The 26,786-nt window shown below is 47.3% G+C and overlaps 1 protein-coding gene and 1 pseudogene across 1 annotated transcript; one reads left to right on the forward strand and one right to left on the reverse strand.

The window, feature by feature from the left end:
• The first annotated feature begins 1,467 nt into the window (after positions 1-1,467).
• TIMELESS (timeless circadian regulator) lies at positions 1,468-22,249 on the forward strand. The gene is given in 37 exon segments (XM_053556014.1): positions 1,468-1,617; positions 1,764-1,917; positions 2,019-2,133; positions 2,229-2,291; positions 2,811-2,912; positions 3,097-3,252; positions 3,772-3,905; positions 4,098-4,185; positions 4,450-4,626; positions 4,989-5,206; positions 5,448-5,551; positions 5,695-5,864; positions 10,143-10,274; positions 10,373-10,524; positions 15,909-16,006; positions 16,082-16,105; positions 16,108-16,182; positions 16,185-16,200; positions 16,303-16,418; positions 16,421-16,456; positions 16,459-16,502; positions 16,768-16,792; positions 16,795-16,911; positions 17,783-17,844; positions 17,846-17,870; positions 17,944-18,063; positions 18,159-18,236; positions 18,460-18,557; positions 18,559-18,603; positions 18,806-18,833; positions 18,836-18,997; positions 19,077-19,145; positions 19,268-19,399; positions 20,794-20,802; positions 20,963-21,188; positions 21,314-21,417; positions 21,559-22,249. Coding segments are annotated over 37 exon segments (3,633 nt in total). The 5' UTR covers positions 1,468-1,532; the 3' UTR covers positions 21,633-22,249.
• Positions 11,300-13,403, reverse strand: LOC128561569 (mRNA-decapping enzyme 1B-like; annotated as a pseudogene).
• Positions 22,250-26,786: the final 4,537 nt, after the last annotated feature.

Consider the following 26,786-nt stretch of genomic DNA (forward strand, 5'->3'; position numbering starts at 1 on the left):
AGGCTCTGTCTCAAAAAAAAGAAAACATAGCCTTCACCTCACTTACTTAATTGTTGTGTTAAGACATTTATACTCTACTCTTAATAAATTTGGCATGTACCCTTGCAATATGCACATTAGGTCAGGTCCCACCTATTATCCTCCCTCCACCCAGCCACCCCTTTCCCCTCCTCTCCCCTCCCCTCACGCTCCTCTTCCTTCAATCTGGGATAGTTGTGTTGTGTTGTGTTGTGTTGTTTGTTTGTTTTTTTTGAGACAGAGCCTCAAGCTGTCACCCTGGGTAGAGTGTTATGGCATCACAGCTCACAGCAACTTCCAAATCCTGGGCTTAAGGGATTCTCTTGCCTCAGCCTCCCATGTAGCTGGGAGTATAGGCACCTGCCCACAACGCCTGACTATTTTTTGGTTATAGTTGTCATTGCTGTTTGGCAGGCCCTGGGCTGGATTCGAACCCGCCAGCTCTGGTGTATGTGGCTGGCGCCTTAGCTGCTTGAGCTACAGGCACCGAGCCTGGGGATAGTTGTGTTTTATCATTCGTATGAAAGTGGGTGATTATGTATTGATTTCATAATAGTACTGAGTACATTGGATGCTTTTTCTTCCATTCTTGAGATACTTTATTAAGAAGAATATGTTCCGGCGGGGCCTGTGGCTCAAAGGGGTAGGGCACCAGTCCCATATGCCAGAGGTGGCGGGTTCAAACCCAGTCCTGGCCAAAACCCACAAATAAATAAATAAATAAAAATTTTAAAAAAAAGTTAAAAAAAAAAAAAGAAGAATATGTTCCAGCTCCATCTATGTAAACATAAAAGAAGTAAAGTCAGGTGGTGCCCAAAGCTCAGTGGGTAGGGCACCAGCCACATACACCAAGGCTGGCAGGTTCAAACCTGGCCTGGGCCAGCTAAAACAACAATGACAACTGCAACAACTAGGTTATCTTAACTGTGAAACAGACTGTCTCTACAGTTTCAGACCCAGGTGAGAGTATGGGGCAGGTACTTAATTTGCAGGCTGGAGCCTGTTTGAATTTGATCAGATGGAAGCCATAACTACTACTACTTCTTTTTTTTTTGAGACAGTCTCATCTTGTCACCCTTGGTAGAGTGCTGTGGAATCATAGCTCACAACAACCTCAAACTCTTGGGGTCAAGCAATTCTCTTGCCTCAGCCTCCCTAGTAGCTGGGACTACAGGCACCACCACAATGCCCAGCTATTTTTTTGTTTGTTTAGCAGGCCTGTGCCGGATTTGAACCTATGAGCCCTGGAGCATGTGGCTGGTGCCCTAACCACTGACCTATGTGTGCCCAGCCAGAAGCTGTAACTTCTAATGTTCCCTGGGAATGGGAATAGTACTTTGGTTTCTGACAAAAGTCAGTCACTTAAGGATCTTGTTCAGAATATTCTGTTACTTTCTCCTTTTCAGGGAGAAGACTTTCCATTTGTTATCTTTCCCTGTCTCTGCAGGCCTCGCCATTTCTGTCTCCACCTTCCTGATGTCTCTTGGCTGGCCCACTGGTATGTGGACTTGTACATGATGAATTGTGAACTTCTAGCCACATGCAGTGCCCTGGGGTACTTGGAGGGAGACACTTACCACAAGGAACCAGATTGCTTAGGTAAGTACCTTTTTGAGAAAATAGGTAAAAACATGCTTGAATTGAGGAGGTCTGTTGAATTTCTCAGCCCTTGGATGTGAAAAGCACATAGGCCTGGGTGGAACTTCTTCCAGGTTTCCATTAGTTATTCTGCTCTGTCTTTGAAGAGAGTGTGAAGGATTTGATCCGTTACTTGAGGCATGAGGATGAGACACGGGATGTACGGCAGCAGCTGGGGGCCGCCCAGATTCTGCAGAGTGACCTCCTGCCCATCCTTACCCAGCACCGCCAGGACAAGCCTCTATTTGATGCTGTTATCAGGTCAACACTCCAGTTTTTCAACTTTTACCATATGTCAGCTTTTGGTGTCTGTATTTGGTGAGAGAACTTAAAGACTTTTGGCTCCATCATTGTCTCCCCAGACTGATGGTGAACTTGACACAACCAGCCTTACTCTGTTTTGGCACTGTGCCTAAGGAGCCTACCTTCTGGCACCATTTTCTGCAGGTGCTAACTTACCTGCAGGCATACAAAGAGGTGAGGCTTTTCCTTCAGTGTTCCTGGGACTGAATTTGAGGCAGTGGGAGAGAAGCAGGTGAGTACTACTTAAGATCTGTTCCCCCATTTATCAGGCCTTTGCCAGTGAGAAGGCATTTGGAGTCCTCAGTGAAACCTTGTATGAGCTGCTGCAACTGGTGAGTGAGTCTTCACTGTATAAGATCCCATGAAACAGCAGTTTTTTTTTTTTAAAGTTTTTTTTTGTTTAATTTTTTTGAGATAGTCTTGCGCTGTCGCCTGGGCTAGACTATAGTGGCATCATCATAGTTCACTGCAACCTCAAACTCTTGGGCTACCCTCTTGCCTCAGCCTTCTGGGTAGCTGGGATTAGAGGCAGTCAGCACCATGCCTAGCTAAGTTTTCTATTTTTTATAGAGATGACATCTTGCTCTTGCTCAGGCTGGTCTTAAACTCCTGAACTCTAGGACTGCAGGTGTGAGCCACCATGTCTGGCTAGCACTTTTTACCTCTTCTGCACAGGGGAGATGCTGAGATACAATCCCAGTTCTTGGAGATAATATCCTGTCCATAGTCTCTGGCTACTCAGGACTGCCTGAATTCCTTCTTTTTAATTCAGATTCTCTTCTGTGCTTTGGTCCTCTAGCCAAAGTAGATGCTGCCTACCTTCCATCTCTTCTGACTCTTTTCCTGACTAGGGCTGGGAAGAACGGCAGGAGGAAGACAACTTGCTGATTGAGCGGATCCTACTTCTGGTCAGAAATATTCTCCATGTCCCAGCTGACCTTGATCAGGAGAAGGTGAGGGTGTTGAGCAGTCAAGTTCTTGGCTTGGTTAGGTTGAGCTGTTCTTATTAGGCTTTTCTGTCCTCTGACAAGTCTGGGAGAAGAATCTTGGTCAAGGAATGTGTTGTATTGAGGAACGTCAAGGCAGGACAGGGGAACTGAGTGAGCTCCCTTTCTGCCCTCGCCTCTCACTGCTCAGAAGATTGACGATGATGCCAGTATCCATGACCAGCTTCTCTGGGCGATTCACCTCAGTGGCCTGGATGACCTGCTGCTTTTCCTGGCCAGCTCACCTGCTGAGCAGCAGTGGAGCCTCCACGTGCTTGAGATTATCTCCCTCATGTTTCGTGATCAGGTGAGACCCTGGTCCACTCAAGCCCCTGAATTATTTGGGGCTTGAGTGCTATAGTGCCGCCCCTTATCTATAGTTTCACTTTCTGGAGATTTGGTTATCTGTGGTCCAAAAATATTAAATGGAAAATTCCAGAAATTAATAATTCATAAGTTTAAAATTGCACAGCATTCTGAATAGTGTGATGAAATCTCATGTCATCCCACTCTGTCCCACCTGTGTTATAAATCATCCCTTTGTCCAGTGTACTGTGTTGTATACTCTACACCCCCCATTAGTCACTTAATAGCCATGTCGGTTGTCAGAATAAGAAAACTTCATATGTATATATAGAGTTTGGTACCATCCACAGTTTAGGCTTCCATGAAAAGTCTTGGGTGCATCCCACTCAAGTGAGGGAGAACTACGGTACAGGGTCCCGTGAATAGTTCTGCTTTGTTCTCTCTTTCCATCCCTAGTAGGAGTGAGCTCAGGATAAGGAATGACTGTCCTGGTGACCTGCCCTTCTCATTTCAAATCTAGAATCCTGAGCAGCTGGCAAGAGTGGGGCAGGGACGTTTAGCTCAGGAGCGTAGCACAGATGTGGCAGAACTTGAGGTGTTACGCCAGAGAGAGATGGCAGAAAAGAAGAACCGAGCCCTTCAGCGAGGCAACAGGTGAGTGGCAGAGAGCTGCTCTATCTGTGTTCTTGTTCCTACATTGTGGATTGTGAGGGTTTGGGGCAAATTCTAAGGTGGGTGACTGGGTGACATTTTATAGTTTTAACTCACTCTGATGTGTTAAAAAGAATAGAGATAAAGCTTCCAGAAAATTGAAGAATCACCTTGAATCTTTTTTTTCCCCTATAGACATTCTCGATTTGGGGGCTCCTATATTGTCCAGGGGTTGAAATCCATTGGAGAGAGGGACCTCATCTTTCACAAAGGGCTTCACAATGTGAGTATTCTCACATTGGGGGTAGGAACATTGTGGAGTTGCAGGGTCTGAGAAGGATAATCATCTCTGGAGTTAAAGTTTCTCTGTTCTTGGGCTTAGGAAGTGGATGATGGTGGCAGAAACAGAGCCACACTGTCTTTACCTATATCTTCCCTTAGTACCAGAGGAGAGAACCTTCTAAGAGTTTATTCTGAGAAAATTGACAAGAGCTATCAAGGGAAAGTGGTGATTAGGAGTAATTGTAACCCCTACCCATACCCCCAGCTTCAAAACTACAGTTCAGACTTGGGAAAGCAGCCCCGGAGGGTACCTAAACGTCGCCAGGCTGCCCGGGAACTGTCTGTTCAGCGCCGTTCTGCCCTCAATGTGAGGCTCTTCCTCAGAGACTTCTGCTCTGAGTTCCTAGAGAACTGTTATAACCGGCTCATGGGATCAGTAAAGGTGAGAGCTGAGGAAGGATATAGAGGTGATCAGGGGTGGAATGGGACCAGAGAGGGGATGGGGCCAGTGGTGGGTGGGAGTTCAGCGGGAGGCTGACCCTGGATGTGGACTGGTAGATAGGGGAGGGTATAAGGACCCTAGAGATATTTAAGATGCCAGGAGGGGAAGTGAATTATTGGCATGATAAGAGGCTCTGGAGAACATGCCCCAGAGGATGAGGAAGGGAAGAACAAGAGAAAGTTGGAAATTATGGATCCTAGAGTATTATTAGAGTGGTGTCCAGGGGCCACCCCATTGTCACAGACAGGAAGAAGCTGGAAGCCCTGAAATCATGGTGGTGGTCTTTTTTTTTTGGCTGTTAGGATCACTTACTTCGGGAGAAAGCTCAGCAGCATGATGAAACCTACTACATGTGGGCCTTGGCTTTCTTCATGGCCTTCAACCGAGCAGCCTCTTTCCAACCACCCCTGGTCTCTGAGACCCTCAGTGTGCGTACCTTCCACTTCATTGAGCAGAACCTGACCAAATACTATGAGATGATGCTAACTGACCGCAAGGAGGCTGCCTCCTGGGCACGCCGGTGAGTGGGATGGTTATTGGGGTTGGAATGAGCGTCTTGACCAAGCTGGGAATCTGAATACCTGAATTCTAGGTGGTACCTTTTCCCTGATTCAGGGTTGAGATAGGCAGGCTGGGGAGCAAGGACTGGATAGGAAATCCTGTTTCTGGTGGCACATTTTTGGGGGGCAGGAGGGTATTGCTGTTTCTGTGAGCCAGTGCCCTAAGTTGTCTTCCATTTTACTTCTTTACCTGGATCACAGGATGCATCTGGCTCTAAAGGCCTATCAGGAGCTGCTGGCCACAGTAAATGAGATGGACATGTCTCCAGATGAGGCTGTGAGGGAGAGTAGCCGAATCATCAAGAGTGAGGCCCTCGCCTGGCCCTGACCCCAGCCTGCCCCACCTCTCAATTGGAATCTCATTTTTCTCAGTCCCACCTCTATCTAACTACCCTTTCCCGAGCCTTCCAGACTAGTCTTTCCATTCTCTTCTCTTCCCCATTTCTAGACAACATTTTCTATGTGATGGAGTACCGAGAGCTATTCCTGGCCCTGTTCCGAAAGTTTGATGAGAGATGTCAGCCTCGGTCTTTCCTTTGTGACCTGGTGGAAACCACCCACCTCTTCCTTAAGATGTTGGAACGCTTCTGTCGCAGCCGTGGGAACCTGATAGTGCAGGTACTGGGCAGCCCCAGGATGTAGAAGGAGCTGAGACAGAGTGAAGGACAGACAGCTCTTTCTCCTAGAATTTCATCTTCAGCCGATCCTTTAGAACTGCCCTGAACTAAGAGGGCAAACAGGTTTCTTGGTGTTGCCAGTGTGAGTCTGCCATAATTTTCATCTTCCGTTAGATTAATCCCTGATCTAATGTAAATGTCTTAATTCATTCAGGAAACATATTGAATACCTACTAAATGCCAAGAATATAGACTCTGGGGAGGAGTTATAATTTTAGAATTTAGCCATCGGGCGGCGCCTGTGGCTCAAAGGAGTAGGGTGCCGGCCCCATATGCTGAAGGTGGCGGCTTCAAACCCAGTCCCAGCCAAAAACTGCAAAAAAAAAAAAGAATTTAGCCATCATGCTTTAGAATTTACTAAAGATGGAAAGAACTTTAAATTGAAAGTTAGATGGTGGGCTGGGTGCAGTCGCTCATACCAGTAATCTCAGCACTTTGGAGGCCAAGGCAGGTAGACTGCCTGAGCTCATAGGTTTGAGACCAGCCTGAGCCAGAGCGAGACCCCCATCTCTAAAAATAGCTGGGCATTGTGATGGGTGCCTGTAATCCCAACTACTCAGAAGGCTGAGACAAGGGAATCATTTTCCATGAGCCCAAGAGTTTGAGGTTGCTGTGAGCTATGATGTCACAGCACTCTACCAAGGATGACCAAGTAAGACTCTGTCTCAAAAGAAAAAAAAAAGAAAGAGGTTCCGCACCTGTGGCTCAAGCAGCTAAGGTGCCAGCCACCTACACCTGAGCTGGCGGGTTTGAATCCAGCCCGGGCCTGCCAAACAGTGATGGCTGCAACCAAAAAAAAATAGCCAGGTGTTGTGGTGGGAGCCTGTAGTCTCAGCTACTTGGGAGGTGGAGGCAGGAGAATCGCTTGAGCCCAGGAGCTGGAGGTTGCTGTGAGCTGTGATGTCACAGCACTCTATCCAGGGTGACAGCTTAAGGCTTTGTCTCAAAAAAAAAAAAGAAAGAAAGAAAAGTGGTCTGGGATCTAGTGTTTGTTACTACTGGAATAAATTCAAGGTTGGGTGTGGTGGCTCATACTTGTAATCCCAGCATTTTGAGAGACTGAGGTAGGAGGATCACTTGAGGCTAGGAATTCGAGACCAGCCTGAGCAACAAAGTGAGACCTTGTCACTACAAAATATTTAAAAATACCTGGGGGAGGGGTGGTGCACACCTGTAGTCCCAGCTATTCAGGAGGCTGAGGCTGAGGTAGAAGGGTCACTTGAGCCCAGGAGTTCTAGGTTGCTGTGAGCTATTTTATACTCAAGGCCATATGGTAAGATGTAGTAATAGGTGCAATCACAGTAGGTCAGACACTGTGCTAAGGTTTTTTTTTTCTTTGTTTTTTTTTTAATAGACAGAGTCTCACTTTATTGCCCTTGGTAGAGGGCTGTGGCGTCACACTTCACATCAACCTCCAACTCCTGGGCTTAGGCAAGTCTCCTGCCTCAGCCTCCACCTATAGTTGGGACTATAGGTGCCTGCCACAACGCCTGGCTATTTTTTGTTGCAGTTTGGGCGGGGACGGGTTCAAACCCTCCACCCTTAGTATATGGAACCAGTGCCCTACCCACTGAGCCACAGGAGCTGCCCTGTGCTAAGGTTTTCTTTTTTTTTTTTTTTGTAGAGACAGAGTCTCACATTATCGCCCTCGGTAGAGTGCCGTGGCGTCACACAGCTCAGAGCAACCTCCAACTCCTGGGCCTAGGCAATTCTCTTGCCTCAGCCTCCCGAGTAGCTGGGACTACAGGTGCCCGCCACAACGCCCGGCTATTTTTTTGTTGCCGTTTGGCCGGGGCCGGGTTTGAACCCGCCACCCTCGGTATATGGGGCCGGCGCCCTGCTCACTGAGCCACAGGTGCCGCCCATGTGCTAAGGTTTTCATATAATGCTTATAATACAATAGAGTTTATACAAAAAATTATTAAACTTGTCCAAAGTCTTTATTTATTTATTTATTTATTTATTTTTTATTGTTGGGGATTCATTGAGGGTACAATAAGCCAGTTACACTGATTACAATCATTAGGTAAAGTCCCTCTTGCAATCATGTCTTGCCCCCATAAAGTGTGACACACACTAAGTATTTATTTATTTTTTTGAGGCAGAGTTTCATTATGTCGCCTTCCATAAAGTGCTGTAGTGTCGCAGCTCACAGCAACCACAAACTCTTGGGCTCAAGTGAGTCTCTTGCCTTAGCTTCCCAAGTAGCTGGGACTATAGGTACCCGCCACAACGCCCGGCTATTTTTTGTTGCAATTGTCATTGTTTAGCTGGCCTGCCCAGGGTAAACCCACCAGCCTCTGTGTATGTGGCTGGCGCCATAACCACTGTGCAATAGGCACCAAACTTTTTTTTTTTGAGACAGACTCTCACTGTGTTGCCCTCAGTAGAGTACTGTGGCATCACAGCTCACAGGAACCTCAAACTCTTGGGCTTAAGCGATTCTCTTGCCTCAGCCTCCTGAGTAGTTGGGACTCCAGGTGCCCACAACAATGCCCAGCTATTTTTTTTTCTTGGTTGCAGTTGTCATTGTTGTTTAGCAGGCCTGGGTCAGGCTCGAACCCACCAGCCTTGGTGTATGGGGCTGGCGCCCTACTCACTGAGCTATCGGCACCAAGCCTTGTCCAAAGTCTTGTTAGTGAATTTCTAGCATCAATGCTCAAATTCAGATCAATTGGATTCCAAAGTTTATGCTGTTAACTTTGGTGTGTTTGATTATAAATTCTTTGAACTATAGGCTTACCCTGGAATCCCAGCACTTTGTGGGGCTGAGGCCAGAGGTGAGGCTGAGCAATACCATAAGACCCTGGGTCTACAAAAAATAAAGTTTCCTAGAAGAGTGGCTCAGAAAAAAAATAAGTAAATAAAGTAGCTGGGTTTGGTGGCCGATATCTATAGTCCCAGATACTCAGTAGGCTGAGGGAGGAGGATCACTTGAGCCTAGTAGTTGGAGGCTACAGTGAGCGGCATTGATGTCATTATACTCTAGCCTGGGTGATAGAATGAGACCCTGTTTCAGAACAAACACAAAAAGTTCAGGTATTGGGCGGCGCCTGTGGCTCAGTGAGTAGGGCGCCGGCCCCATATGCCGAGGGTGGCGGGTTCAAACCCAGCCCTGGCCAAACTGCAATAAAAAAATAGCCGGGCGTTGTGGCGGGCGCCTGTAGTCCCAGCTGCTCAGGAGGCTGAGGCAAGAGAATCGCGTAAGCCCAAGAGTTAGAGGTTGCTGTGAGCCGTGTGACGCCACGGCACTCTACCCGAGGGTGGTACAGTGAGACTCTGTCTCTACAAAAAAAAAAAAGTTCAGGTATTGACTTACTTTTCTGCTTTTCAGGAGAAAAATACTATAAGCTTCATTTACATAGTTCTTTGTATTTTCCAAAGCCTTTTCATGTATCTTATTTGGTCTTCAGCCTCTGTTCATTCTGTGGACTTCTTAAGACAGCACTGCTTTTGGAAATCCTTCTCTGACTCCTAGAAATGGGTCAGGTGCTGCATTGTGCCGTGGCATCAAAAAAAATATTTTCTGAAAATTTTTTTTTTTTTTTTTTTTGGCCGGGGCTGGGTTTGAACCCGCCACCTCCGGCATATGGGACCGGCGCCCTACTCACTGAGCCACAGGCGCCACCCTATTTTCTGAAATTTTTTGCTCTACTTTAGCTGTGGCTTCCTGCAGGAAATGTACACTTATCTGCACTGTAATGTAATTACTGGTTTGTTTACCTGTCTTACTCACTCGAGTACAAGCTCCTTACAGGCCATGAAATGTACTTTCCATTATCGCTTTCCATTGCCAATGAGTAGCACATAATGAACACTCTGAATGTCCAGCTAATTTATTAGGTTTTTTTTTTAATTCTTTTTTTTTTTTTGAGACAGAGCCTCAAGCTGTCGCCCTGGGTAGAGTGCTGTGGCATCACAGCTCACAGCAATCTCCAACTCCTGGGCTTAAGTGATTCACCTGCCTCAGCCTCCCAAGTAGCTGGGACCACAGGCGCCCACCACAACACCCGGCTATTTTTTTGGTTGCAGCCGTCATTGTTGTTTGGCAGCCCTGGGCTGGATTCGAACCCGCCGGTTCAGGTGTATGTGGCTGGTGCCTTAGCCGCTTGAGCCAGAGGCACTGAGCCAATTTACTAGTTTTTTAATAGAGAAGACATTGATGAGGAAAAGGCCTCCTTAGCTTTCTTGCTGTCCTAATACAGTTCTTTCCTCATAGAGCAAACGAAAGAAAAGGAAGAAGAAGAAAGTTCTTGACCAGGCCACTGCTTCTGGTAATGTCCTCTGTAACTCAAGAGAACTGGAGGCTATGTGGCCAGCCATGGCTGAACAACTACAGTGCTATGCCCAGGTAGGTGGATATGGAAATCTGATCTTTCTCAAGGATAGCACTCTGGGCAGACAATCTGGTTTTCTCAGCACCGCTGCCATAGTCTTATCTATCCCTAGGCTCCTGAGCTCAGCACAGTCTCCATGGTTCCCTTTGATGCGGCCTCAGAGGTGCCAGTGGAGGAGCAGCGGGCAGAAGCCATGGTACGGATCCAAGACTGCCTCCTAGCGGGCCAGACACTGGAGGCCCTGACCCTCCTGAGGTCTGCCCGGTAAGTAAGGTCTGCTCATCCATCCTCCTTGGCTTCGAGGGCCTGGGGAGCCGTCAGTGTGGAACAGAGTTGTCAGTCTCAGAAGAGAGAAGGCCCATCATAGGCTTTCTCTTTGGGACTTGGTACTAAGCACAGACTCCTGGGGAGTATTGATTGGTTTGTTGGAGTTTTGTGTTTGTTTTTTGTTTTGTTGGTTTCTGATACTTCTGAAAAATACCAGAAAACACAGTTAATTGAGAAGAAAAATGAAAGTATAGTCAATCCTCATTTAATGTCCAATAGGTTCTTGGACTCTGTGACTAAGTGAAACAATATGTAATGAAACCAGTTTTTTTCCTCATAATGTTACAAGGAGATGTTGAACTAAATGAATTTATTAGCGGACTTGCTGTATTTTGTTTCATTTAAAGCTGTAATTTCTGGGCGGCGCCTGTGGCTCAGTGAGTAGGGCGCCAGCCCCATATGCCGAGGGTGGCGGGTTCAGACCCAGCCCCGGCCAAACTGCAACCAAAAAATCGCCGGGCATTGTGGTGGGCGCCTGTAGTCCCAGCTACTCGGGAGGCTGAGGCAAGAGAATCGCGTAAGCCCAAGAGTTAAGAGGTTGCTGTGAGCCGTGTGACAACACGGCACTCTACCTGAGGGCGGTACAGTGAGACTCTGTCTCTACAAAAAAAAAAAAAAGCTGTAATTTCTAAGAACCCGTTGATAATGTTAAGTGAGAGCTTACTGTAATTCTGTTAGGTGAGGAGAACCATCATTAACTTTATATATATATAAAAAGTCTAAAACATTTTACTTCATGTTACACATACTTTTTTAAAAATGTAGAAACATTGAGGGTAACACCACTTGACAAAGAAGGAACCTTGTGTTGGAGTTCTAGAAGGAACTTGAAAATCAGTTGTAAAAGGATTTGTTTTCACATAGTCTTTTTCATGGCTGCTTGTGTCATGCTGAAGAGATAGGCTTGGTAGATTATATTTAAGAAGTTGTTGGGTGGCGCCTGTGGCTCAGTGAGTAGAGTGCCGGCCCCATATGCCGAGGGTGGCGGGTTCAAACCCAGCCCCGGCCAAATTGCAACAAAAAAAAAAAAATAGCCGGGCGTTGTGGCAGGCGCCTGTAGTCCCAGCTGCTCGGGAGGCTGAGGCAAGAGATCGCGTAAGCTCAAGAGTTAGAGGTTGCTGTGAGCCGTGTGATGCCACGGCACTCTACCTGAGGGCGGTATGTGAGACTCTGTCTCTACAAAAAAAAAAAAAAAAGAAGTTGTCGCTGGGTGGTGCCTGTGGCTCAAAGGAGTAGGGTGTCGGCCCCATATATCGGAGGTGACGGGTTCAAACCCAGCCCCGGCCAAAAACTGCAAAAAAAAAAAGAAGAAGAAGTTGTTATCGTTCTGGACGAGGTACAGCAGTGCTTCCTGGAGATGAAGCCACAGAGGCTGCAGGCTCTGGAGGAGGCTGCTGGAGGCCACAGGTGCTTCTGGGCCTCCTGTAGGCAAGAGCCTGCACTCCTGATCCTTTGCTGAGGTGCAGGTAGATTGCGAGAGGGAGCTGCTATAGCAGGGATGTGCTGAGGTGAGCCAACCTGGAAAAGAGGAGTCTGCTTTTCTGTGCTGGATGTCCTGGATCCAGAATTCCAAGGGTTGCCCTGTTCTAGGTCTAAGCAACCACAGGAAACTTAGCTGCCAGGGCTGGCGGCTTTACACATGCAGCTGCTTCTCCTTCTGCACTGCCTGGGGCTTCTGCAGCAATTCTTGAGGGGAGATCACTCAGAACTACTATTCTGACCGCCAGGGAGCGGGAGTGGTCGTGTGGGGAGTGTAGCCTGTTCCTTCCCAGGAGCCTGAAGTCCTAGTGTCTGAGGTGGAAGGGAGCTATTGAAATAGACCAGTGGTGGCTGAGCCAGGCCCTTTCCTGAAGCCACAGAGGTGGCAGAAGTGGGAGCTCAGCTGCAGTTTGCTGCCCCTGGGGAATTCTGGAGTTCTCTAACAGGTTCTAAGTTCTAGAAACATTTTGTGCACCATGAGAAGTCCTAATGTTAGGGGGAGACCCTGGCTGTACAGGTCCAGTAAAAACTTCCCCCGAAGAATGGATACTGCAGTTTTCACAGGGCTGCTGTTCAGGCAGCTCTGCCAATGGGTACAGGTCTGAACTCCTGACCATGAGCTTCTGATGGCTGGGCACAACTGCTTCTCAATGGGGGGTGAGTGTCTCCTTAGGTTCCTCATAAGACAGGGAGCATACAACCCCTTGCCTAACTGGAAGCTTCTCTTGCTGCTGCTGCTGGAGGGACAGTAGACGCCACAGCTTCCTGACACACAGCTCTGTCCTGCTTCCCAAACAGAGCTGTTAAGTGCTGGGGCTTAGGGTCTAAGATCTGGCTGAGCCGAGGTATGCACTGTTTCTGGGTTTCACTGGGTTCACTGGAATTGGTTTGATGAGATTGGGGTTGTCACAGATGGCTATCTTTTTTGGCTCAGAATAGGTTTTACAATTGTGTATTCACTTGGCCTTGGTGAGCATTTGCAGGATATCTACTTCTGTGCCCTCTCCTGAATTGAGGATCACTGGGCAGAGTCCTGCTCCAGCTCCCTGTGGGCTTTCAACTGCTCATACTAGGTTAGGTTTTTCATAAGCTCTGCAATTCTTTGGCATTCTTCCTTTTCATAAAACCAAATTCCATAAATAGACACTTGTATAAACAAACAAGGTTCCTTCCACATCAGTCTTCTCCCCCTCATTGGCCTGATGGCCGAAGGTGTAGAGAGCCACCTGGCTGGCCACGCATGTCCATGATGCACTTGATATAGAGGACGTGGTGCTGCAGGGGTGCTAGGCTGATGTCACACCCCTTCCCACCAGACTACCCGCTGCAGCGGCCATCTCTCCCCCACCCCCCACCCCCAACATCTACATAGCCATTAACTTTTTTTTTTTTTTTTTTGAGACAAAGTCTTTTTTTTTTTTTGTAGAGACAGTCTCACTGTACCGCCCTCGGGTAGAGTGCTGTGGCGTCACGCGGCTCACAGCAACCTCTAACTCTTGGGCTTACGTGATTCTCTTGCCTCAGCCTCCCGAGCAGCTGGGACTACAGGCGCACGCCACAACGCCCGGCTATTTTTTTGTTGCAGTTTGGCCGGCTGGGTTTGAACCCGCCACCCTCGGCATATGGGGCCGGCGCCCTACTCACTGAGGCCACAGGCGCCGCCCTGAGACAAAGTCTTAACCTGAGTAGAGTGCCATGGCATCATCATAGATCATAGCAAGCGATCCTCATGTCTCAGCCTCCCAAGTAGCTAGAACTACAGGCACCTGCCACAATGCCCAGCTAATTTTTCTATTTTTTATTTATTTATTTATTTATTTTTGTAGAGACAGAGTCTCACTGTACCGCCCTCAGGTAGAGTGCCGTGGCATCACACGGCTCACAGCAACCTCTTAACTCTTGGGCTTACGCGATTCTCTTGCCTCAGCCTCCCGAGCAGCTGGGACTACAGGCACCCGCCACAACGCCCGGCTATTTTTTGGTTGCAGTTTGGCCGGGGCTGGTTTGAACCCGCCACCCTCAGCATATGGGGCTGGCGCCCTACTCACTGAGCCACAGGCGCCGCCCTAATTTTTCCATTTTTTTAATAGAGATAGGGTTCACTCTTGCTCAGGTTGGTCTCGAACTCCTGAGCTCAGGCAATCCGCCCATCTCAGCCTCCTAGAGTGCTAGGATTACAGACGTGAGCCACTGCATCCTACCAACTTCATTAGCATTTTGATGAGTGTTCTTCCAGAGGCAGACTACCCATGCTTATTATAGTATTTCTTAATTTTTTGTGGTAATCATTTCTTATCAGATATATTTCTGATATTGCTAATGGCTTTAGAATACCATTATGTGAATATGAGCATTTTCTCCTCAACTTGACAAGCATTTCTATTGTTTGCATTTTGTTCTTTTTTGTTTGAGGCAGAGTCTCACTCTTTCACCCTTGGTAGAGTGCCATGGAGTATCACAGCTCACACCAATCTCAACTCTTGGGCTTAAGCAATCCTCTTGCCTCAGCCTCCCAAGTAGCTGGCATTACAGGCACCCACTACAATATCCAGCTAGTTTTAGAGATGGAGTCTTTATCTTGCCAGACTGGTCTCAAACTCTTGCACTTAAGCATTCCACCCACCTCAGCTGCCTGGTAGGATTACAGGTGTGAGCCACCATGTCCAGCCCTGCATTTTGTTCTTTTTCTTTTGAGACAGAGTCTTACTCTGTCACCCAGGGTGGAGTGGGGAGATGCCATCATAGCACACTATAATCGTGATCTCCTGGGTTCAAGCAATACTCCTGCCTCAGCTTCCCTAGGACTATAAGGTGCATGCCCCTATGCCTGGCTAAGTTTTTAAATTTTTGATAGAAACAGAGCTTTGTGTATTACCTAGGCCAATCTCAAACCCTGGCCATAGTGATCTTCCCACTGTGGCTCCTTAAAGGGCTAGGATTATAGATGTGCACCACTGCACCCAACTTCTTAGTGGGTTTTTACTGCATTTGGTTTACAAGGAAAATTTTTCCTAGAGTATTTGTCTTATTTCTGAAGCAATAGTTTGCATTCTGTTCTGGCTGACAAGTGAAATAAATCCAAATTCTTCTCCCACTTCAAATGTAAGTCAGGGTTCAGCGCCCATAGCTCAGTGGTTAGGGTGCTAGCCACATACACCGAGGAGAATTTAAACCGGGCCAGGCCTGCTAAATGGACAATGACAACAGTAGCAACAAAAGACATAGCTGGTGTTGTGGTGGGCCCCTGTAATCCCAGCTGCTTGGGAGGCTGAGGCAAAAGAATCGCTTAAGTCCAAGAGTTTGAGGTTGGTGTGAGCTGTGACGCCATAGCACTCTACAAGGGTGACCAAGTGAGACTCTGTCTCCAAAAAAAAAAAAAAAAAAATTATAAGTCCAGATTTTTCTGGTTAAAGCCCTTTTTCTGGCCCAGGTATTGGTGGCTCACACCTGTAATCCCAGCACTTGGAAGCCGAGGCAGGTGGATTGCCTGAGCTCATGAGTTCAGACCAGCTCTGAGCTAGAGTGAGACCTCATCTCTAAAATAGCCAGCTTCGTGGCAGGTGCTTATAGTCCCAGCTACTCAGGAGGCTGAGGCAAGAGAATCACTTGAGCCCAAGAGTTTGAGGTTGCTGTGAGCTGTGATGCCACAGCACTTACTGGGGGCAACAAAATGAGACTCTGTCTCATTAAAAAAAGAAAAAAAACAAAAACTGGGTGGTGCCTGTGGCTCAGTGAGTGGGGAGCTGGCCCCATATACTGAGGTGGTGAGTTCAAGCCCCGGCCAAACTGCAATAAAAAAATTAAAAAAAAAAAAAAACAACATTTTTTTGTCTGTGCTACAGGGAGGTATGGCCAGAAAGAGATGTGTTCGGTTCTCAAGACATTTCCCCAGAAGAAGAGATCCAGTTGCTGAGACAGATCCTCTCTGCCCCACTTCCCCGTGAGTGTCCATTGCTTCACTTCTGTCTCCTTCCAGCTCTCCTCCAGCACTGGTAATCCTCACTCTGTTCTACAGGGCAGGAGGGGCCAGAGGAAAGAGGGCAGAGGAAGAAGAGGAAGAGGAGGAGGAAGAGGAGGAGTTGCAAGTGGTCCAAGTGTCGGAGAAAGAATTTAATTTCTGGACTACCTAAAACGGTGTGAGCTGAGAAGACTAAGTTGGTGGTAAGGTGGTGGCTGTGCCACCACGAGGATGCAGGTGTCTGTCTCATGCTGACTGCCTGTCCTGTTTTGGTGTAGTTTTGCGTGCTCCACCGTGGTCCGAGCCTACATGCTGCTGCTGCGGAGCTACCGGCGGAATAGCGCTCACACTAACCACTGCATTGTCCAAGATGCTGCACCGGCTGGCCATGACCTCAGATGGAGGCCTTACTTTTTCAACTTTCAGTTTTCTGCCTTTCAATAGACTATTTAGTGACCCTGCTGCTGGAGCCTACCAAGTGAGGGGATAGCAAGGAATGGGGCTAGAAGGATATGAAAGTGAACAATCTTTAGGACACAAAGGATGCTAGAGCTGTCAAGGGCTAAGCAGATGAGGAAGTGGCAAGGAGGTGGGCAGGCAGGCTGAGGGGGCTGCATGGGAAGGAGAGAAGAGAGCCTGAATGAGGAGGAGGCTGCTGGGGCAGGTACAGAGAAAATACCTAGAGCATGAGGTTTATGTATACATTGGGCCAGAGTCCTCATAACAGCCTCCCTCTCCAATAGGAGCTAGTGACTTTTGCCAAGTACATCCTGGCAAGTTCTTTGCATTGCCGCAGTCAAACCCAAAAGCCTTTGTGGAGCTGCTGTTCTGGAAGAACACTGCAGTGGTTCGAGAGATGACTGAGGCTATGGCTCCCTGGATGGAGGGTGAGCTTGGGGATGGGGCAAGGGATGGATGGTGGGGGTGGTGCAGAGTTGCAGGGTATCAAAGCTGTAAGAGCCTGCAGATCATTTAGTCTACTTTTTCTTTCCCTATTATAGGTAAGAAAACAGGTCCAGGAAGTGAAATGCTTTACCTAAGGTTGTCCAAGAGAAGAACAGGGACTTGAGCCTAAGTCCTATCCCATTTTCCTTTTCCTTCACCAGCCTTCATGGAGGTGTTTACTACTGGGAGTGGGGTGGCCTCTCCCAAGATGTACTAGGACACTTAGGATTTATAGAAATGTTCATCCTCTTTTCCTTCAGTATCTCAGCTCCTCCCCTTTTTGCACTTCTTTTGCCATAATACTCTCAGTCCCTGGAGTGTCAGGTTCTATAGGGCTCAACCTAGAAATTCTCTCAGTTTGACTTTTGCGTTCTTTTTCTTTTCTGAGACAGAGTCTACTTTGTCACCCTCAGTAGAGTGTCGTGGCATCATAGCTTACAGCAACCCTCAAACTCTTGGGCTCAAGAGATTCTCTTGCCTCAGTCTCTCATGTAGCTGGGCCTACAGGCGCCCGTCACAACACTGGCTATTTTTAGAGATAGGGTCTTGCTCTAGCTCAGAGCTGGTCTTGAACTCGAGCTCAGGCGATCTGCCCACCTCAGCCTCCAAGAGTGCTGGGTTTACAAGCCTGAGCCATCGCACCCTGCTGACTTTTGCATTCTTAAGTGGAAGGAAGCGCTCCATAGGCTCTACTAGTTGGCTCCTTTGAGTTACCTGTCTTGCCCTTTCCTTTCAGAACTGATCAACAAGGGCCTTGTATCTTTTCTTTTTGTGTCAACAACTAAAATGCTCACCTTCCCCTTTCTCATTCAGGCCCTGCCAGTCGCAGAGCCCCTACCTGGAGCCCAGAGAGGGAGGCTCATCTTCGGGAACTGTAACCTCGCCCATAAGGATGTGGAAGGTGTGAAGCCTTAAAATCTCAAGAGTTTATGAGCTCCAGGGCTCTTCTTTACTGCCTCACTTCTCTACTGCAGGTCAGGATGTGGTGGAAGTCATCTTGGCACACCTGAATTCTGCTTCTCGAACACGCAAGCAGATCATCTACCATCTGGTACGGCTGGGACTTGCTGACACGCGTCAAAGAACTTCAAAAGGTAGAGAGATGCATGCTCTAGAGGGATTTGGGAAGTAGAATCTCTGTTCACTCCCTGGGGTGCCTCTTCTACTGACACTTCCCTAAACAGGAAAGGAACCCATATTGTACTGTGGACGGAAGATCAAGAGCTGGAGCTGCAGAGGCTTTTTGAGGAGTTCCAGGACTCAGATGGTAAGTGAAATTAGAAGCTCAGGGGTCCTCTCAGATGAGCACTAAACTATTGGTTTCTTTTCCCCTGCCTCTTATTCCCAGGCAAAGATAATCCCCCTTCCACTTAATATATTTGTATCATTTGGGGGTGAATTAAGCTAGCCTCTTTACAGAGACCACTCATTTCTTTTACTAATCCCTTTCTCCTGTTGCTCTTGGATATTCACACACCCCTCCTTTATAGATGTTCTGGGCAACATCATGAAGACTATCACAGCCAAACGCTCACGGGCCCGAATAGTGGATAAACTACTGGCTCTGGGGCTGGTGTCTGAGAGGCGGGGAGCTTCTACAAGAAACGGCGAAGAAGTTGGCACCCTCCAGCTTGGTAACAATTTAGCCTGCCTCTGATAGCTCGAGCCCACTCCCTTTGGTGTGTTCCTTAAGAGTACCCCACCCAGATCCTTCCTGCCTAACACTATTCAGATGAGGTCCCTCCAGTGGGGTGTTCAGGAACCAGAGTATTCTTTAAGTTTCTCATGTTGCCTCATTTTTCATTCTTCTCTAACCCCACCCACAATGATTTTTAGCCCAGTGGAGAGGAGTCCCTGAAAGGTTTTTCCAGGATGATCTAGAAGAGGAAAACCTGCCAGAGGAAGAGAGTGAAGAGGATGAAGAGACAGGGGAGGGCTCGGAAGCAGAAACAAGTCAATAGTACTGAAGTCATGTTGGCACACCTGAATTTTCAACTAAGATCCTCAGTCAAAGCTTGCATCAGGAAGGTGAGGACTTCGTTTGGGAGAGTAATCTCAGGAGGAGGGCTAGGAGCAGGGGCCAATTGTAAGTTTCTACTTCCCTTAGGCTTTTCTGCTCCTCTCCTGTGGCTCCAGAATTGCCTGGTTCGAGCAGCAAATGATCGGGAAGAGGATGGTGAGTGGACAGTTGATGATTTTAGGAGAACTGGAATATTGGAGGCCTTTGGAAGCTGGTCAAGGGATGAAGGACTAATTCTGTCTTCACAACTCACTGTGTGGCTATCGACCCTGTCCTAGGCTGCTCTCAGGCAGTTCCACTGGTGCCGCTGATAGAGGAAAACGAGGAAGCAATGGAAAACAAACAGTTTCAGCTGCTGTTGTGCAAGCTCGGATTCGGCCCCCTGCTCTGAGCAGGTTATAGACCCAGTTGTATTGTCGGCCAGGCACTTTGTCCTGTTTCAAAATACTCCTGCTCACTCTAGTTGCCAATCCAGTCCTTCTGTTGCTCTCTCGGTCCTTGTTGCCATCGGTCTTCCTCGCTGTAGTTTCCACCTCTCCTCATTGCCACGTGTCTTGTCTCTGACCAGACTCCTGTGGAGGCTGTTCTGCTAGTCTTCCTCTCTTCCTCTCCCAATCTTTCCTTCTCCTGAATCCATTTTTCAGACTGCCTCTAGATTTCTCTTTCTAAAATATAGTTTTTGTTTTTGTGTTTTTTTGGGGGGGGGGGACAGAGTCTCACTTTGTCACCCTTGGTAGAGTGCCGTGTCACCATGGCTCACAGCAACCTCAAACTCTTGGGCTCAAGTGATTCTCTTTCCTCAGCCTCCTGAGTAGTTGGACTACAGGCACCCACCACAATGCCTGTTTTTTTTTTTTTGTAGAGACAGAGTTTCACTTTATGGCCCTACGTAGAGTGCCATGGCATCAACAGCTCACAGCAACATTCAACTCCTGGGCTTAAGCCATTCTTTTGCCTCTGCCTCCCAAGTAGCTGGGACTACAGGCGCCCGCCAAAACACCCGGCTATTTTTTTGTTGCGGTTCGGCGGGTTGAACCCGTCACCCTCGGTATATAGGGCCGGCGCCTTACCGACTGAGCCACAGGTGCCGCCCCCACAATGCCTGTTTTTTTTTTTTTTATTTTTTTATTTTGGCCGGGCTAGGTTTGAACCCGCCACCTCCGGCATATGGACCGGCGCCCTACTCCTTGAGCCACAGGAGCCGCCCAATGCCTGTTTTTTTTTAAGAGATGGGTCTCATTCTGGCTTTGGCTGGTCTAGAATCTGTGAGCTCAGGCAATCTACCACCTCAGCCTCCCAAGGGCTGGGATTACAGGCATAAGCCACCATGCCAGGCTTGTATTTGTTTTTTCTTTTTGAGACAAAGGTTTACTCTGTCGCCTTGGGTAGAGTGCCATGGCATCATAGCTCACAACAACCTCAAATTCTTGGGCTCAAGAGATCCTCTTGCCTTGGCCTCCCAAGTGCTGGACTGCAGGCACCTGCCACAGCACTCAGCTTTTTCTTTTTTTTTTTTCAAGAGACAGAGTCTCATTTTATCACCCTCAGTAGAGTTCTGTGACGTCATAGCTCACAGCAACCTCCAACTCTTGGGCTTAGGCAATTCTCTTGCTCAGCCTCCGAGTAGTTTGTTGCACCTTTGGCCGGGGCTGGCCTTGAACCCTCCACCCTTGGCACATTGGACCAGCACCCTACCCACTGAGCCACAGGTGCCCCCCAAGCACCTGCTATTTTTATAGTGTTGGGATCTTGCTCTTGTCAGGCTGGTCTCTAATTCCTGAGCTCAAGCAATCCACCCCCTTAGCCTCCCAGAGTGCACTGGATATATTTTGGATAAATATGTAAATAAGTAGAGTTCACAACCATTGTGGATCTTCACCAGTGTTGAATCCTATTTAATGAATATCAAAATCTAGTGAGTGAGAAGCTGATCCTTTCCCTTTGCTGTCATTTTCACTTCTTTTCCCCTGTAGGAACTTTCTGGCGAATTCCAGCCAAGCTGAGTCCCACCCAGCTCCAGCAGATAGCGGCTTCATTGAGTCAACCAGAGGAGGAGAAAAAGCTGCAGCCAGAGCTAGAACCTAAAACCCCTGGAAAGCAAGGCCCCAGTGAGGAGCGTGGGGAAGGGCACCGAGCACAAGCCTTGAAGGCTCTCTCGTTAGCCCGCAAAAGGGAAGCAGGCCCTGGCGTCCTCCAAAGGTAACAGTGTGACAACTCGTCTGCCAAGTACCTGCCATGAACCAGCCATGTTGGTCTGGAGGCCTGATAGGGTATTTTGAGAATATGAAGCCCCCCTAATTTTGTGTATCTTATATTCATTGTAGAGGAGGAAACTCCTGGTAGGAAGAGCAGCTGCTGGCAGCACCGAAGAAGCGTCAACTGCTGGACAGTGATGAGGAGCAGGAGGAAGATGAGGGCAGGAATGGAGGTGGGGAGTCTGATGGGAACTTTCTCTGTCTTCTAATCTATCTCTCTTCTCTTTAATCCTGAAGACAAACCCTATCACCCTTCTTACCCCATAGCATAATAAGATATTCTCTCTCCCCCTCACACCTACCATTCCCCATAGCACCGGAGTTGAGAGCTCCAGGAATCCAAAAGAAGAAACGGTTTCAGATTGAGGATGAAGACGAGAGTGACTAAAGAGCCAGAAGATGGTGAATTGCAGTTAGAGTTGGAAGAGTCATACAGGACACGGAAACTCTTCTTACTGGACAGAAACAGTAGAGTCCTGGGCTTTCCCGTGCATTTAGGTCAAGAAATTTCAGCCACAGGTGGATCCCCTGCTGTCAGTTTTTGCTTCTCCCCATTTTATTGGTGTATCCCAGCATCTCTCTGAAGATTCACTTCTCTTCTTCTAGGAACCATTTCTTTGGTAATTAGAGCCCCTTGACAAATGAGAGGAGTGAGTGAAATACAAAAAACATCCTGGATCTCTTTGATTGTTCCTGTTCTTTTTGGTCTTCTCTTGGAGTGGTCCAGCACCAAATGGGGAGCTTTATGACATGATGGGTCAGAAGGTACCAGATGCTCTGTCTTCCTATGAGCATCCCTAGACACCAGATTGTGCCTGGTTCCTACAGTTGAGATAGGGCCGGAATATAGTACTCCCTGCACAATGAGTATGTTTCCTTTGTGTTTGATATTAAATTAAACACATAAAATTAAAAGTGCTGATCTCGGTCTGACTTGCCAATCTGCCTAAGTTCCCCAGCCTTCCCCCTGCTATGTTCTTAGAAGAACTTAAAATTAAGGGGTAAAAGAGACCATAACTTTCCTTTTCTTCTTCTTTACCCCTTCTCTGTATGAAACACACTTAATGTAGGGTCAAAAGAGTATACAACAGGAAGAAAAAGCCAGTTGTTGGCTAGGGCCTGTAGCTCAAGCAGCTAAGGTGCCAGCCACATACACCAGAGCTGGCAGGTTCGAATCCAGCCGGGCCCTCCAAACAACAATAATGCTGCAACCAAAAATAGCTGGGCGTTGTGGTGGGCACCTATAGTCCTAGCTACTTGGGAGGCAGAGGCAGGAGAATCGCTTGAGCCCAGGAGTTAGAGGTTGCTGTGAGCTGTGATGCCCGGCACTCTACCAGGGTGACAGCTTGAGGCTCCGTCTCAAAAAAAAAGAAAAGAAAAAGCCAGTTTTTCTTCAACATGGGGCAGAGGAGAGGATAAAATCAGGGCAGGAAAGAGATAAATAGATTAAATATTACAAATGTCGTATCCCCTACATGTAAAAGACTGACACTGGACCCACACCTTTCCCCACTCACAAAAATTGATTCAAGATGGATAAAGGACTTAAATTTAAGGCATGAAACAATAAAATCTCCAAGAAAGCATAGGAAAAACACTGGAAGATATTGGCCTGGGGAAAGACTTCATGAAGAGACTGCCATGGCAATTGCAACAAACAATAAAAATTAACAAATGGGACTTCATTAAACTGAAAAGCTTCTGTACAGCTAAGGAGACAATAACCAAAGCAAAGAGACAGCCTACACATATGGAAAGGATATTGGCATATTTTCAATCAGACAAAAGCTTGATAACTAGGATCTATAGACAACTCAAATTAATCCACATGAAAAAGCCAACAATCCCTTATATCAATGGGCAAGAGACATGAATAGAACTTTCTCTAAAGACGACAGACGAATGGCTAACAAACACATGAAAAAATGTTCATCATCTCTATATATTAGAGAAATGCAAATCAAAACAACCCTGAGATATCATCTAACCCAGTGAGAATGGCCCACATCACAAAATCTCAAAACTGCAGATGCTGGCGTGGATGTGGAGAGAAGGGAACACTTTTACACTGCTGGTGGGACTGCAAACTAGTACAACCTTTTTGGAAGGAAGTATGGAGAAACCTCAAAGCACTCAAGCTAGACCTCCCATTTGATCCTGCAATCCCATTACTGGCATCTACCAGAAGGAAAGAAATCCTTTTATCATAAGGACACTTGTACTAGACTGTTTATTGCAGGCTCAATTTACAATCGCCAAAATGTGGAAACAGCTTAAATGCCCACCAACCCAGGAATGGATTAACAAGCTGTGGTATATGTATACCATGGAATACTATTCAGCCATTAAAAAAATGGAGACTTTACATCCTTCGTATTAACCTGGATGGACGTGGAAGACATTATTCTTAGTAAAGCATCACAAGAATGGAGAAGCATGAATCCTATGTACTCAATTTTGATATGAGGACAATTAATGACAATTATGGTTATGGGGGGAACAGAAAGAGGGAAGGAGGGAGGTGGGTGGGGCCTTGGTGTGTGTCACACTTTATGGGGCAAGACATGATTGCAAGAGGGACTTTACCGAACAATTGCAATCAGTGTAACCTGGCTTATTGTACCCTCAATGAATCCCCAACAATAAAAAAAAAAAAAAGAAACAAATGTCATATCCTTAACTTTTTTTTTTTTGAGACAGTCTCAAGCTGTTCCGTAGAGTGCTGTGACATCATAGCTCACAACAACCTCCAACTTGGGTTCAAGCAATCCTCTTACTTCAGTTATTTTTTTTTTTTTTCTATTTTGATAGAGACGGGGTCTTGAATTTGCTCGGGCTGGTCTCGAACTCGTAAGCTCAAGCTATCCACCCACCTCAGCTTCCCAGGGTGCTAGAATTACAGGGGTAAGCCACCATGCCCAGCCAACATTGTTTTTTTTTTTGAGAGAGAGTCTAACTCAGTCGCCCTCAGTAGAGTGCCATGTCATCATAGCTCATAGTAATCAAACTTTGGTCTCCAGTGTTGCTTTTGCCTCAGTGTTTAATTTTTAGTAGAGACAAGGTCTCACTCTTGCTCAGGCTGGTCTCTAACTCCAGAGCTCAAGTAATCCACCCACCTAAGCTTCTCAGAGTACTAGGATTGTAGGCATGAGCCACCCTGCCTGGCCTCTTAACATTTTTTTGAGACCAGAGTCTTGCTCTGTCACCTCAGCTACAGAGCAGAGGCATCATCACAGCTCACTGCAACCTCAAACTCCTGGGCTCAAGTGATCCTCCTGGTGCTGCCTCCCAAGTAACTGGGACTTTAGGCACCTACCCACCACTCTTTCAGACCAACCTTTGGTCAGGTTGGTCTCAAACTCCTAACCTCAGGTGATCCTTCCACCTAACCCTCCCAGAGTGCTAGGATCACATGAGCCACCACTCTTGGCAGAATATACCCATTCAGATCAGGGTGGTCCCAAGGTAAAGGATGCATTTGGATTGGATTGTCTTGTTTGGGTTTTTTTCATTGTTTTTTTTGGGGGGAAACAGTGTCTAAGTCTGTTGCCCAGGCTGTAGTGCAGTGGGACAAAGATAGCTTACTGCAGCCTCAAACCCCTGAACTCAAGCAGTCCACCCATGTTGGCCTCCCAGAATGCAAGGATTACAAATGTGAGCCGCTGGACCCAGCCAGAGGAGGCCTTTTCATGTCACCAAGCTTTTGGCCACGCCAGCCCCTCTGGAGAGCTCTGTTCAACTCTGCTTCATCCTTTAAGAAGCAGCTCAGGGCAGTGCCTGTGGTGGCTCAGTGAGTAGGGTGCTGGCCCCATATACCAAGGGTGGTGGGTTCAAACCCAGCCCTAGCCCCCCCAAAAATAATAAGTAAATAAAATGAGCGTTAAAAAAAAAAAGCAGGGGTGGCGCCTGTGGCTCAAGGAGTAGGGCACCAGTCCCATATGCCAGAGGTGGGGGGTTCAAACCTAGCCCCGGCCAAAAGCCACAAAAAAAAAAAAAAAAAAAAAGCAGCTCGGTGCTGCCCTTGGTTGTGGGGTTATTGTTGGCACTGAGGCTACAGAAATCAAGATGATTTTACTTCACATTGTGTGTGGCCACTGGGTTCATGTACTTGTCTGTATGGGATTGGTCTTTGGATATCATCTAGACAGAATGATGAAAGGCCTTCTGGAACAAGAGTATGTTTTTTGTTTTTTGCTGGGGCTGAGTTTGAATCTGACACCTCTGGCATATGGGGCTGGCACCCTACTCCTTTGAGCCACAGGCGCCACCCAGAACAAAAGTATGTTTTGTTTTTGTTTTTTTTTTTGTGGTTTTTGGCCGGGACTGGGTTTGAACCCGTCACCTCTGGCATATGGGGCTGGTGCCCTACCCCTTTGAGCCACAGGCACCACCCAAGAGTATGTTATCTAAAAGGCAATTGAGACCCCATGAAGAAGTTACCTGGAGGCCGGGAGAGGTGGCTCACACCTATAATCTTAGCATTTAGGACAGCAAGGTGGGTGGATTGCCTGAGCTCATGGGTTTGAGAGCAGAGTGAGACCTCTTCTCTAAAAATAGGCGGGCACCTGTAGTCCCAGCTACTTGGGAGGCTGAGGCAAGAGAATTGCTTGAGCCCAAGAGTTTGAGGTTGCTGTGAGCTACGATACCAGGCACTCTACTAAGGGGGTGGGGGGGGGGTGTCAAAAAATAAGACTGTGTCAAAAAAATTACTTGGAAGTAAAAACTGGCTGAATTACAGAATATTCACATTTTTAAAAGTTATGAGAGAAATACATGTTTATTATTTAAGAATTTGAAAAAAAGAAAAGAATCAGAGGCCTAGCCCTTCCCCCACAGAGAGCCTATACAAAGGTCTCTGAGGACTAGATGAGCGTTAGGAGATGTGCTGAGAATAACATGGACAGCTGACTTCCTTAAAACAGACCATCTCTTAGGGTTAGATGAGAAATATAGTTTATTTCTCCCCTATTCCCAGTATGGGTCTGCATCAGCCTATTTGCCCCACGGGGACCCAGAGAATTAATTACGTCCTGTGGAAACTGTATGCCTGGTCAAAACTTACCATGTAGCCTGGGTGCTGTAGCTCAGTGGTTAGGGCGCTGGCCACATACACCAGGTCTGGTGGTTTCAAACCCGGCCTGGGCCAGCTAAACAACAATGACAACTACAACACCAACAACAAAAAATAAAATAGCCAGGCGTTGTGGTGGGTGCCTGTAGTGTCAGCTACTTGGGAAGCTGAGAGAAGAGGATCACTTAAGCCAAGAGTTTGAGGTTGCTGTGAGCTGTGATGATGTGACACTCTACTGAGGGTGACATAGTGAAGCTCTGTCTCAAAAAATAAAATAAAATTTACTATGTACTCTAACATCCTGCTTCTAAACTTTATTCTTGTTTCATTAACCACATTCCAATTCGTTTTTTTTTTTTTTTTTTTTTTGTAGAGACAGAGTCTCACTTTATGGCCCTCGGTAGAGTGCCATGGCCTCACACAGCTCACAGCAACCTCCAACTCCTGGGCTTAAGCAATTCTCTTGCCTCA

Source organism: Nycticebus coucang, chromosome 12, assembly GCF_027406575.1.
Source record: "Nycticebus coucang isolate mNycCou1 chromosome 12, mNycCou1.pri, whole genome shotgun sequence".
Classification (NCBI taxonomy): domain Eukaryota; kingdom Metazoa; phylum Chordata; class Mammalia; order Primates; family Lorisidae; genus Nycticebus; species Nycticebus coucang.